Source organism: Xenopus laevis, chromosome 2L, assembly GCF_017654675.1.
Source record: "Xenopus laevis strain J_2021 chromosome 2L, Xenopus_laevis_v10.1, whole genome shotgun sequence".
NCBI classification, from domain to species: Eukaryota; Metazoa; Chordata; class Amphibia; order Anura; family Pipidae; genus Xenopus; species Xenopus laevis.
In genome coordinates this window covers 55,121,449-55,135,428 of record NC_054373.1, presented here as the reverse complement: position 1 = coordinate 55,135,428, position 13,980 = coordinate 55,121,449, and the positions used below count along the sequence as shown (strand labels likewise).

General features: G+C 37.8%; 1 protein-coding gene across 2 annotated transcripts in view; it reads left to right on the top strand.

Annotated features, from left to right (window-relative positions):
- The window catches only part of LOC108707469 (synaptonemal complex protein 1-like), a 48,784-nt gene extending 39,583 nt beyond the window's left edge, over positions 1–9,201 (top strand). For both annotated transcript variants that reach the window (XM_041581889.1, XM_041581890.1), the window contains exons 24-30: positions 708–800; positions 1,760–1,831; positions 4,294–4,347; positions 4,426–4,584; positions 5,326–5,472; positions 6,259–6,345; positions 9,007–9,201. In XM_041581889.1, the coding sequence (XP_041437823.1) occupies positions 708–800; positions 1,760–1,831; positions 4,294–4,347; positions 4,426–4,584; positions 5,326–5,472; positions 6,259–6,345; positions 9,007–9,147 (753 nt within the window). In that variant the 3' untranslated portion in view covers positions 9,148–9,201. The remainder of the gene's footprint in view (positions 1–707; positions 801–1,759; positions 1,832–4,293; positions 4,348–4,425; positions 4,585–5,325; positions 5,473–6,258; positions 6,346–9,006) is intronic.
- The last annotated feature ends 4,779 nt before the right edge of the window (positions 9,202–13,980 follow it).

Here is a 13,980-nt window from a genome sequence, read left to right as displayed (position 1 = left end):
TCGCAAATTCACTAAAATCCAAAGTTGCGCTCAGGGGTAGTGCAAGGTTGCGTAGTTGCACTAGCGTCGATTCGCTAAGCGAAGTTACGCTAGCGATGGTTAATTTGCATACGGCGCCAAATTCAAATTTCAATGGAGGAATATGTAGCAGCACTACAAATGCCTGGGCAACCTTCAAAACATCAAATAAAATTTTTATTTTGCCCTACACATGTGCCCACTGTATAGTTAAGTTGCTATGAGTTAGGAAATGTAGGGGGGAAGGAGGGGAGCCCCAAAAATTTTTTCGATCTTTTTCAGCCTATCACCCATAATATAGAAAAAACGCCAGCGTTTTTTGGGACTTAGAAAAAATTGTAACTTTTTTTGAAGAAATCCCTATCTACTCTATTGCGCTTCGCCTGGTCTGAGGTGGCGAAGCAAGTCTAGCGTAAAAGGTAGCATTCAGAACAATGCGCGCGTTAGTGAATTTGCGTAGTTACGTCTGTTGCGCAAATTCACCAGGCGTAAGGGTGCGAAGTTACACTAGCGAAGTTACGCCAGCGTCCGTTAATGAATTTGCGAAGTAATGAAAATGGCCAACGCTAGCGAATTGACGCTAGCGTTACGTGCTTCGGCGCATAGTGAATTTGCCCCAAGGAGAGGACACAGTTTAATATTCTAAATGCAATACATATTTATTATGTTATTTTCTATGATTATATTAGATCCAGTATGATAAAACAGTCGAAGAAAAGGACAGTGAATTAAATCAGTTCAGAATGAGAGAACACGAATTATTGTCAGCAAAGATTAATTTGGTAAGACACACATATAGCAATGTTTGGCTAAACGGTCTCAGGAAGTTGTTTAAAAACCTCCATCCCACTGCATCTGTTAGGATAGTAAATTGGTTGCTTACCTCCATTGGTATGTGTCAGAATCAGAAGTTGATGCAACACTGACAGGGGCTGTACTTCACTGAGCAAAAGACAGGATGTATGATACTGAAAGCTTACATTAACAAATAGTAGAGAATGAAAAACTATGCACTTAAATACTTCTGAATATAAAAATGAACTTTTAAATTAAACCATATCACTTTCTACATATAGATACATTTACATACATATTTGTAAAACAATCTCCTAAATATACACTTCAGTCCCTTTGGTCTTCGTGCTGTTTGTTTTAAATTGTGCTATTCGTTTTATTCAGTATATAAGGGAATTCAGTTGCAGTCACACAATGTTTGCTGTAGATGTTACACATATTCTTTAAAGGTACATGTTGTGTGTCCTCCCACATAGTTTTGCTTAGCACTGCTACTTCCATTCTACATCCTCTTGTAAATCACATGCAGTGCTCCTATGCCCTGGAGCTACCACCACACTCTAACTGGCTCCAGGGTTCCTACAGTGGTCTGCATCAACTGACACAGTGAACTTGCAACTATAGAATCAGTTGCAGAAGTTATTTTGATGCAGTGCACTGGACATTACATTATCCAAATGCAACTGCATGAGTTTTAAGGCATCAGCCACAGTTTAATAAGGTACATTGCCATCTCATGGCTGCAGTTATTCTGGAAACCACTGCTTTGCACTTTGCTGCATTTATGAATGAGCCTTTTAGTGAGACTAGAAAGAGAGCCCTTTTTACCAGAAGACATATATATTGGGCTTATGGGTGTATATAGATAATAAAATACTATACTATGGCAATTTTCATATAACCATCTTACTGTTTTACTTCAATCTCTACTTTGGTTTGCCTTCAGGAAACGGTTTTATCTAATGCAAAGGATGAGGTTATGTATCTTAAAGAACAACTTAAACAACTACAAGATAATGTAAGCATTTACGTTTTTTAAGCATCCTTTCAACTACATTAATGTTGGTCACATACATTTAATGGTATAAACATATGCTTATACAGCCAAGGGAGACTAATTCTGTTGACATGCTAGGTATGCTAGGAGTTTTCCCTTATTTTCACCCTTATCAAAGGTACGTTGTGTTGCGTTGACTTTCTGTTGGATAGTTTTTGTTCTGGCTCGCCCGAGGGTCATCTGAGCTGCCTCAAAGGTGGCCAGCGTTTCTGGTGTTGAATTAGCAACATATTGGGCTTCAGCTAGTGATGACAGCATTTTTTCTGTTTTGCCGAACATTTTGCGAAACTGTGAAAAATATGTGAAACGCATTGAAGTCAATGGTCATCAAAAAAAAATTTCCGCGCAACAACTTATGACGCACAAACAATTTTTTTCACTCCAAATGCATTGGTCAATGGGCATTTTTTCCTAAATGCAACTTTTTTGTCCAAATACATTAAAGTCAATGTTAATTTTTTTCTTGAGGTGACTTTTTTGTTCAAATGCATTAAAGTCAATGGGCGTTTTTTTGTTGCTGTTTTTTTTTTGTTGTGCAACTTTTTTTTGTTGTGTGACTTTTTGACATGGTTTTGAGAAAAATTATGTTTGCAGCAAAACTAAAAACTTTACCGCAAATCTCATTATGGCAAATTTTTCCGCTCATCATTAGCTTCAGCTTGACTTAGTTATTATTGATATTGTTGAAACTCACTTACCGCTGCCACCCTAGTCCCTGCAATGGCATTAATCAAAGAGCCACATGCTGTAGCATTAAAGGCATCCCACACAGCAACAGCAATTCTACCACTGAACCCCCATTTTGCAGAGGTCTAAGGGCTATTCCACACGGGGAGATAGCGACGCGTCCGGCGCAGGCGACAGTTTTGTATGGGCGCCTATGTAAAAACGCCTGTGCTAACCACACGAGGCGATGCGCTTTTCAACAGTCGCCTGAAAATGCCTCGCCAGGCTTTTTCAGGCGACTGTTGAAAAGCGCATCGCCTCGTGTGGTCAGCACAGGCGTTTTTACATAGGCGCCCATACAAAACTGTCGCCTGCGCCGGTCGCGGCGACTGTCGCGGCGCTTTGTCGCCGCGACCGCAAACGCGTCGCTATCTCCCCGTGTGGACTAGCCCTAAGACTGTAAATGGTGCATTGAAAAAAATAGATTGCAAACATGAAAACTTTACAACTCAGCAGCAATTGTTTGTTTTATCATAGTTATCTCTGAAAGAAACAGTTACCATTGATAGCTGTCATTCTACTGGCCCCTGTATTTAGATTTTTTTTCTCAAAAATGGAAGTAATAAACAGAGAACACTATAATGCACTTTCATCTTTTTGGTTGATATGTAAAATGTGGATGCTAAGTAATTTTGTTAAAAAGGGTTTGCTCAGATGCACAAAAAAAAAGGAATCGTTTGTACTTATTCTCGAATTCCCTTCACTCAATTATTTCCCTCCCAATGATTCTGCTGTAGGGAAACTTATTTTGTGCTGATAGACACAGTAATGTGATAGCAACAGTGATGGTAGACAAAAAGTATCTAACAATAACCAGTGGTAACTATAGAAAAAGCAGACCCCACGTTCATGGGGTCCCAGACTGCGGGATCTGCTTTCTCTGTGGGTGTAATTAAATCTCCCCTGTCCAGCCACTCTTCTACCTAAGAGCAGGGAGAGGAGGACTCAAGTAGGTGGGGTGGGTGCAGGGCCGGATTTACATAGCGGACACCCCTAGGCCCACTGACGTTCATCACCCAATCCCCTCCGTTTTATTCACACACATTTTCATCATTGGGACCGGAGCAATGGGGATTGGTGCATGGGAAATGTTAAAAACTATTGTATCTCCTGCGCATCCTTTTTTGAACCAATGTAGGTGTGGTTTGGCAGCATGCCGCCCCCTAAAATCCTGCCATACTAGGCCCGGGCCTTGGTGGCATTTCCACAAATCCGGGCCTGGGTGGGTGGTAGGGGTTGAAATGCGTGCTGGGCTCCTCCAAAGGTATTTCTTTTCTGTTTTTATTAAATGGAACTTGGTGGAAGTAATCTTATGTGGATGTGGTAGCAAGATAAACTCCCCACAATGGACTTTATAGGTGTCCACAGATTTAATACTGAAAACATGGTAAACTTAAAGGGATACTGTCATGGGAAAAAACATTTTTTTTCAAAATGAATCAGTTAATAGTGCTGCTCCAGCAGAATTCTGCACTGAAATCCATTTCTCAAATTTTCGCAAACATATTTTTTTATATTCAATTTTGAAATCTGACATGGGGCAAGACATATTGTCAATTTCCCAGCTGTCCCAAGTCACATCTATATGATGTAATTTTGCAGTTTACAGTTGGTCTCCATTCCCTTTCAGATTTTGAATTGCCATCATTTGCCTTTCTGTTATAATGTGTTTTATTTTTGTACTGTCTCATTTTCAGGCACTCATTTCACAAGAAACCAAGTTTTCCATGAGAAATGAAATGAAGAACAAGGTGGGTATGGGACTGAAAGATCTTATTAAAGCAGCTGCAAACATCAATCTGTGGTAATATATGTCTATATCTTGTTAGAAAGTCCAAGCATCTTTAATGGACACTCCAAACCAAAAAACCCAAAGAATAGATTTACAGTCACATATGATTCCTTTTGCTGATGAGGAAAAACAGCCAGAAAGCAAGGATGTAACAATACGGACACTAACAAGGAATTATATGCAGCCATCTCAACAGGTTCAAAACATTGTTTTTGTACTGTTTTTTTGTTTATTCTTAATACTGTATTGTTTTAGCCTCCAAAAGCCAGGGCTGGTATTAAATATTTACTGGCAATGTAATTGTCAGGAATTTTGTAATCACTTCTAGTTCCACCCCCAACCTGCCCACATTCCCTGCTGTTATAACTGGCCCAGTCCTCTCCTGCACTTCCCACCCCATCCCGACTCCACAGATTCCTGCTGCCTTGACCTAATCAGTCCAGTGCTGTCCCTTCTATGTTTTAGCCCTCACCCCTTTTACACACATCTTGTGTTTTTATTGCAGGGATCTGTTGCACAAATTCCCTGCAATAAAAATGTGTTGTATTAAGATGTGATACTCTCAGGCTTTTTTCATATTTGGAACTTTGTGCGACTAACACAGGGTTTGTAGCCTATTGAGAAGCATCTATCATTGCACTAATAAAAGGACAAGAATGACACTGGGTACAAGCAGACAATATCAAGTCAGCACAACACTTGGTAGGTCTTGTACACCTTGAACATGTTCTCGAATGGCTACCAACTACAGTGGTACTTTTTTTGCACTATGCTATAAAACATATATTATAGTGTTACTGATGTAAACTGGCCTTAATGGTAAGTCCACTAACTATGCTAATGATGTATACAGTAGTTGAGGCCAGGTGTTAATTTTTACACCACTTTTAGCTCTATACTGCAAAAACCCAGTGTTACATTTTATTCATATATTTAGAAGTATACTGGAAGGTCTCCATCAGTGAGCATGAAGGAGCAACATGAAAATAAGAAAACACTTCTGGTTGACTCAACGAAGAAGAAAAGAAAAGCTGCTTTAGCATATGACTTTCATTCTGACAGTTCAGAACACATAGATATTCTGGTAACAAATATTTTCTTGTCATATGAATAAAAAAATTAATTATTCAAAATGAATTTACAAGGGGAGGGTTACTGTATTCTATCTAAAACAGGAATTCTGGCAAGGAAACCAAGGTTTTCATTGAATAAGGTGGTAGAAAAAGCAGTAAACCTAGCTACAGCTTTTACCAAGCTAACATGTGAGAAGAGTCCCATGTGGTCCCCTTTGCACCCACGGTGGGGGTGCTGCCACAACCTCTTCCTGGCTCGTCCAGTCACGAATTACATTTCCGGGTTTGGTGTGAGTGCCAAGCCTGACGTCATCTCGGATGGCACAAAATTTGAGTATTTAAAGGTGCCATGTACCTTTTTGCATTGCCCTAGTAAAGGTCTAATTCTTAGTTCCTGGTGCTATTCTAGTTGTCTTGCCTGTTCCTGACTATTGATACTTCGCTGCCTGTCTTGACCGTTGCTTGTTATTTTACTACTTTCTTGAATCTTGTTTGTACTGTTTGACCTGGCCTGTGACCCCCTACTACTACACGTTCCCTAGCTTGCTCAGAGCTCTCTCATTGGTCTTCTCACACTAAGTCCTGGCAGCATCTGAGTAGCGGTGGGCTCCTCCTGAAGCCAAAGGTGGCTGCTAAAGGCAGAAAAGTGAGCCAGGTCCTTGTAGTTAGTTCTGATTTTGGGATACCCTACGTTACATAACACCTGTTTTTACACCAAAATTTTACACTTACACTTGTTTGTACAAAGTGCAAAAAACAAAGCATTTTGTGAATGAGCCTTATCTTTTATATTTCAGGAAATATGTGAAGATGATGAAGCATTCAAGAAGTTCTTCCAAAAGTACCCCCAATCCACAGAAGTCTGTGCAGTACCTCCAAAGAAGGTGTGTATAAAAAAGAGAGATTTAGGTTTTTAGGTAGGAGGGTATAATATAATGGCTTAGAGCAAGTTAATTAGTTTTGTGTGGAGCATTCATTCATAGAGATAAGTACAAATAGAGCATACCTGCCATTTGAAAAATAGAAAGAGGGACATATTTGGACCACACCAATTTATGGCCACACCCCTTAATACCACATCCACTTTACAAAATTTGGCAGGTTATGGAAAGTGTGAACACATTTCTGTGGGTTTTAGCAGGGCTGTGGCTCCCTAAGAAACCTGGCTGGCCACCCCCCCGCGCACACGCATGCCCGACCTGGTGGGAGGGGACAACGACGGAGGGGAGGGAGACCGATGGAGGGAAGAGGATTAAGGGAGGGGTGAGCAATGGAGGGGAGGGTGACAGGAGGGAGGGGAGAGTGACAGAGGGGAGGGTGACAGAGGGAAGGGCAGTAAGACTGAGGGGTGCGGACTAGGGGTAGGCAGAAGACAATTTTAGAGGTAGCTGGCCATCGCCCCTGTAATTGCACCTTAGGCAGCTGCCTCTTCTTCCTACCCCTAGCTCCGGACCTGGGTTTTAGGGTCATGTTTTATGTGTTATTACAGTTTTGCTAATGAAGGTGAAACTGCCCCTCAAGCTGCAGTTACAGTTTCGCCAAGAGACCTATCAAAATCAGGACTGTCCTTCAACAAATGAGACAAGTTGGGAGGTATTATTATAGAGCCAATTTTAGAGCCAAGTCATACACAGAAGCCAAGCCCAGTATCAGGCATTTAAACAAAACAAAGTCACACAGGCTAAGGTCAAGTCTAGTGATTACTGAACACCCTAACACATAGCAAATAAATATATTTGCTCAGGCAAGGAAATGAATGGGGAGAGGGTCTAAAAAAGTTTCCTATTAGCAACAATCTTCTCCAGCGCCAAACCACCAGAGAACCTCAAAGGAGGCTATGGACTCACTGGGCCCAGATGTTTGAACAGTTTGTGAAAAATATGCTACAGATGGATTTTTCCAGTATAATGCAGGCATAATCAGACAGCCCAGGATAATACATTTTGTTTTCCTGGGTTAAGCATACCATTCATAAGGTAAAACAGAGTAAGCAATAGTTTCACACAACTCTGAGTCCACATTTGAAAATCTCTATTATATTGTTACCCTTATTTTTGTAGCTACCCTGTAGTCTGTTGTCCTGGCATTGTCCAGCAAGCATCCTATGCATTATCATCTATGATCTTTTTTATTATTTACATTTCTAAAATTACACACTCACAAGTGGTAGATTAAATCTAAAACCCTCTGTGTTAAATCTTAGCAATTTTTAAATAAGGTTTGTGGTGCTTGTGGTGCTCAGGAGGATCACTTACAACTTCAGTACTTTAAGCCTCTATTTGAACTTCTGCATAGTTGTGCTTCATGCAGATTGACACAACAGATTCAATCTAGACCCCTGTTTTGGTAGCACCAAGGTTACCTGCATCAATTGCACTTGCACATGTTATTTTGATACTGAATGCCAGAAATTATACTAGTCAGACTGGCATATTTTTCAGTGCAGTTGCCATACGCATTGAAGGGCAAGTGCAGCTGTGTGCATTTTAACAAATTGGTTACTATTGCTCCAGATGCGTGGGTTCCCTGTGACCAAACTATAACTACCCAAGAATTATGAGACAAAACCTTACACTTTGGATAAAAAACATGGTGGCTCTAATGACATGTAAACCTGGTAATTTCTATACAGTTAAAAGTTGTCATATACTTGGAATTGTATACATTTTCCATTCTTTCTTATTCACTCTATCTGCAACCCTTTCATTAGCAAAAGTGATCTCAACATACCAATGTATATCACTAACAACTCTAACACATTTAAACTTAAAGGTTTGTACTTTAATATGCTGGAAAAAAATATTGTGGGTCTAAATTGCAGTTTGCACACTGCTCTTGTGGATGTAAATGACCCCTAAGATGTTTTGATGAAAACTGTGTTCTGCTGCAAAATAACACTTTCATGTAACAAGTTCCTATAGAGATATAATAGAAATGTGTGCCTGTTTGTTTCTAATCATTGGTCTATCTGTCACTGCTACATCTGCCTTAGTGGCACCATATGTATAATATATAGATTAATACAACCTGCAGGACTCTTCTGCCTAAGCTTTCATAAAGAATTTAAAGGGGTGTTTCACCTTTAAAATAACTTTTAGTATGGTGTAGATTGGCTAATTCTAAACAATTTTTCATTTGGCCTTCATGTTTACTTTTTAATAGCTTTTTATTCTCCCACTTTCAAAGGGAGGTCACTGATCCCTTCAAGAAAGCAAATGCTCTGTAAGGCTACAAATATTTTGGTATTGCTACTTTTTATTACAAATTTTTCCATTCCGGCCCTCTTCTGTTCATATTTCAGTCTTTTATTCAAATCTTTGTGTGGTTGCTAGGATAATCTGGATATACCAGGATAAACTGGAGAGCTGAATAAAAAGCTACAAAACTCAAAAACCACAAATAATAAAAAAACAACAAACTAATTACATAATGTCTGAGAATATCACTCTCTATATTATAAGAAAAGTTAATTTAAAGGTGAACAACCCCTTTAATTAATTTTGCCATTAAAGTTAAGTTGTTTTTTTTTTCTTTTATCCCAAAAGGTGACTGGAACAGTGTTTAAATCTCCTGGTCCAGTCCTCAAAATGGCTGCTATAAAAAAGATGAGAGAAGCTGGTTGGTCTGCTATATCTAAAGTGGACAGGAGAAAAAAAATGAAAGCATCAGAAAAGTTATTCTGCTGAAATAGATAAATGAAACCTGACTGTATTTTTTGCAAATCTACACTGTAAGGAACAGCTATTCAAGCTTTGCAAGTTTTTTTGTTTTCCCTACAATATACTACTTTTGAATATTAAAGGATATGTAAACCTTGAAAACAAATTAGAGTAATAGTGCTCAGATTCTTTTGAGCACTTTTTAAATTCACATTCATTATTTTCTTTTCCAAGATAATTTAAAACAGCTTATATAATGAATTTTGTAAGAACATTCCCCACCTGCTGGTCATTTTGGCTGACTGTCAGGATAAAACCATTACTTGAGAAAAAAAAAGATATTTTGATCTTGCTCTGCTTAGAAAATTGTTAGAAGAGTAATGTGATGTTGGTCTAGTTAGTATTAAGCAGAGCAACACACAGTGTAAATGGCAAAACTTAAAAAAGTACTCTGAGCAATTGCACATTCATTTGTTTTTAGGGTTTATATATCCTTTGAATCACTTCACTAATGAGAAGTCAAACTGTTTGATTTTTCAAAGCATGGTTAAAAAGGTTCATAGAATATAATGCCAATTTTATTTCTCTTTTAAAGAACCCCTTTCCTCTTGGCTGTGTAAACGTACAGTAAGTTATACGACAAGGGAGTGATTTAGTCCCAGTCAAATTGCTTCTTTATGATAAAGTGATTCTCTAATGAATGTTATTTTTTGTGAGAGCAGGTAAATACATGGTGGGGGGGGCAGTGAATTTCATCAAGGGGTAGAGAATAGAATTGCAGGTCTATATGGAAAATGTTCCAGCCAACACTCCCCATCTGTGCATCTGAAATACTGTTTCCTGATCATTTCTCTTCCTCTTGTGCTAAACATTACCATATACTGCCCCTCTAAAGGCTGATGCCCCATGTTAAGTGATCATACCACCTGCCTCTGGAACAGAAAGCTTCCCATTGGCATTCCAGTTTGTTCTGTGCCTGCGATTATATCCCAGAAACAGGGTGATGCACATGTGCTCTTAGCCATGTTTAGTATTTATTCTGAACATAGGTGGGCAGTGCCCCTAATGCCCAATTTATATAAAAGGTGCACCATTCCTCATGCACATAGTTTGCAGTGCAAACAGTTTTATTGCTATATCCATTTTATTCTCATTTGTTTTTTAAATAAAACATATCTATATTTTATAGGTTATCCAGTGCCTCAATTACAAAGTGTGGGAGAGAGTACAAAGTGCAAAAAATGGGCACAAAAGCAGTGACCATTGCACTTTATCCTCTTATCCTCCTGCCCTACTCTAAGCACCCATAGGTGCACTACATGAGGGGTGAACTGGGGGCTCCAACTCTAACTGCCCATTTTGCTAGAGTAAAACAAGACAAGACACTTTGTAATGTACATTTATTCTTTCACAATGCATTATAAAACTAATTGCTTCTTTCAAAATTTGTTATGCAAGAAGCCACACATCTTGCTGGCACAGGCTGACAAAAAGTTCAGAGCATTTTGCAGTGAGAAAGATTTTCATCCATTTATTCCCCTTTGGCTATTGCTCAGGACAGTAGAAAGTAGTCCTGCCAGGAAGAGGATTGAAAAGCCTTCTTGTTTAACCATTGGGAAAAAGCTAATTATTTTATCCTAATAAAGATATAAAATATACAATATTGAAAGTAGCTTGTTTTGTTTTTGTTTTTTTTACCAAAATCATCACACTCATTTCAGACTATATCCCCTTTAATAAAAAAAGGTTTTGAACTTAATTTTAGTGCATATTCCAGTTCACTTTAAGTTTCTGAAATGTTATTTACTCACTTACTGTTTGTTTGTGCATTGCCATTACAGTAACTGGTCTGTGCCAGAATTCAGTTTCTAATTAATAATTCTTGTTTCACATATGCAATTATATTTAAAAAAATGTTAAGTTCACTAAGCCACAGTTTTTGCATGTTTATCCCCAATAGCATCAATAAAGAGTGTTTCAAAATAATGATCATTTGAGTGAAAACATAATTTTGGTCAATGTTTATACTTTTGTTTAAAGCATATTAGACATGAAGGTGCTTGTTCTGGTTACCAACAATAATCTGTGCATGCTTAAAGGGAAGAGTTAGCCCCTTTGTGACATGAGCTCATTCAGTTTGGCTTATGTAGAAAAGATGCATAAACACTATCTGAACCATTTTGTTCCATTATGAAGTAATGAATTACAGGACTCTGCTCCCTTTGATTTTCAGAGAATCTGTGCACCATCCACCATGGAAAGCAGAAGATGTCAAGTCCCAGAACCAATCACTTCACCATGGAACAAGGTGACAGCAGTTGCTAGGCTAATGGTTCCTCAAAGTAGCATGGTTCATTTTAATCTGTGGAATCAGATATGTTTGTGTAAAAAAATACATTTGTGGTTATTTTTTACAAGTTTAAATGCACTACACAAGTCTAATTGAATTAACTCATGTCAGAAAATGGGTTAATTTTCCCTTTAATCAAGAATGAAGAGCTGCTGTGTTGTATGTCATACACAAACTACCTGTGCTAATGTGCTGGCTGCACTTTCTTTTGTGCAAGAGGCTCAAGATCACAATCGCTTTCCATTAACCAGGAGGTAAGAATATTTATATCCCTGTATTCTATTTCCACTGCTTCATTTCTTTTTCACCAAGTGCACTAATTTCATTGTTGGCTGGCCAAACTTGTTGTTACAAATATCCTCTCCAAATCATTTCCCTGCAGGATTGGCCATTCAGTCCACAACTGCATTGTAGCAGAATTGACATCAGTGCCTCAACTATGTTACCAGATTCACAGAACCATCCCATTTATAACCTTATTTATTATTTCTGTCCCTCTAGAAACCATCACACTCTAGAAACCATCACACTATAACATTTAACACCCCATTTCAAGAAATTAAAGTAATAGAAAAATATCTGAAGGGTCCTTACTTTAAAAAGAAATCTGTTATGATCCCCAAAAACAGTGGTGGTTGGTTGTTCAAAAATCCTTTCCCCTTAGGACATTTTATGAGACAGGTTTCCTTCTTCATTATTATTAAAATAGCACACTTTCCAACTAGTCCTAGATATTTAAAGGAACATATACCCACCCTCGCCACTTAATGTAAAATTGCTCTTCTGAGCACTTCTACAATTAACAATACTTTTTCTTTGTTTTCAGGATGTTCTTTTTTATCATTGGAAATTGAAAAAAGTCTTTATTTCTGGTGATTAACTGAAACCAACTGCATTGACAATAAGAGGCACATTTACTAAGCTCCCTTTTTTCAGCTCTTTTGTATTCCTTCTCTTTTGAGGGCTGCTCTTCTTTGAGACCATGGTTCTCTGCCTCTCATCTATCCATCGTTGTTCCCCTTGTTTCCCAAATTTGATGTGTTTAGTGATGCAATAGGTGTTACAAGCGATGCATTAAATACAGTACATGTTATTAGTCCTTGTGCCATTCAGAAAATGGCAGATTTATTTTAGAATTCAGTTTAAAAAACTACAATAACACAAAATGTTACATAACAGTATTTAACCATCATAGACAGACATAAATAAGGCACTAAAAAGAGATGAAAAGTTAAAATATTCAGGCTGATTGCTGCATACTCACGTCATTAACAGATGTTTTAGAATCCATCTACACAGTTAATAGTTAAAACAATAAACTTATGACCTTTACATTAGTTTGTGGGGTTTTCCCCTACTTTTATGGCAGGATTATTCTAATGAAAAAGCTCAGTAGTGATTACGCACCCCTGAGAGAAAATAAGGCGAATCAAATAGGCACTGTTGCTACATACTGTAGAATATACTACATTTCTAATATGTTTGCAGCACTTTGTACATTTTATTCTGTACACCTCCACATACATCGACATGCTGGAAACCTACATTAAAACTATTGGGACGAATTATTAATGGTCATTTGTTTGCTAAGCAGTAATGAGGGTTTCTGCTTAAAAATATTGGGTATTTCAAATTTGTTTGTGGAATCAACGATTCCCAGAAATGAAAATGTAATATAAGCTTCATTATACTGAAATAATATATTTTCTAAATATAATCAATTAAAAATCCTGACCCTCTTCTGAAATAATCAAGTTACTCTTCCCTCTCCCGGTTTCAGCATCTGTTTTTTTTCTAGTATATCTATACAGTGCATGTATTTACTTAGTTTCAAACCCTCATTTCTTATTCATTGATTCATGTTTATCCCACAACAAACTGGAAACACTGCACTATAAAGTAAATTTGGATTTTAAACAAAAATATGCAAATACTAGGGAGGAGATTTATCAAAGGACCAAACTGTTCCCAACATTTTTGAACTTTTCACAGGTTTTCTCCAGTATCTGGTCTTGTGCTTATAATAGATAATTTAAATTTGGTAGCTACAGAAGACAAGTAACAATGTATTCTTTTCTTTTTAAGTTGCTTTGCCTGCTGCTAAGACTGTTGTGTGCTGCCCTGAGAAATGTAAGTAGTAAAAGTAATCTTAAAGTTTGAAAAAGTGCAAATATTGTCATAATTTCCTTCACATAGGGCAGTTGCCTAAAAAGACTTCACTTGGCAGCATTCCTGGATGATAGATGTACAGGTATGGGATCCGTTATCCAAAAACCCATTATCTAGAAAGCTGCTAATTACGGAAAGGCTGTCTCCCATAGACTCTATTTTATCCAAATTTTCAAAAATGATTTCCTTTTACTCAGTAATAATAAAACAGTACCTTGTACTTGATCCAAACTAAGATATAATTAATCCTTATTGAAGCAAAACCAGCCTTATTGGTTTATTTAACTTTTACATGATTTTCTTGTAGAAATAAGGTATGACGATCCAAATTACAGAAACAT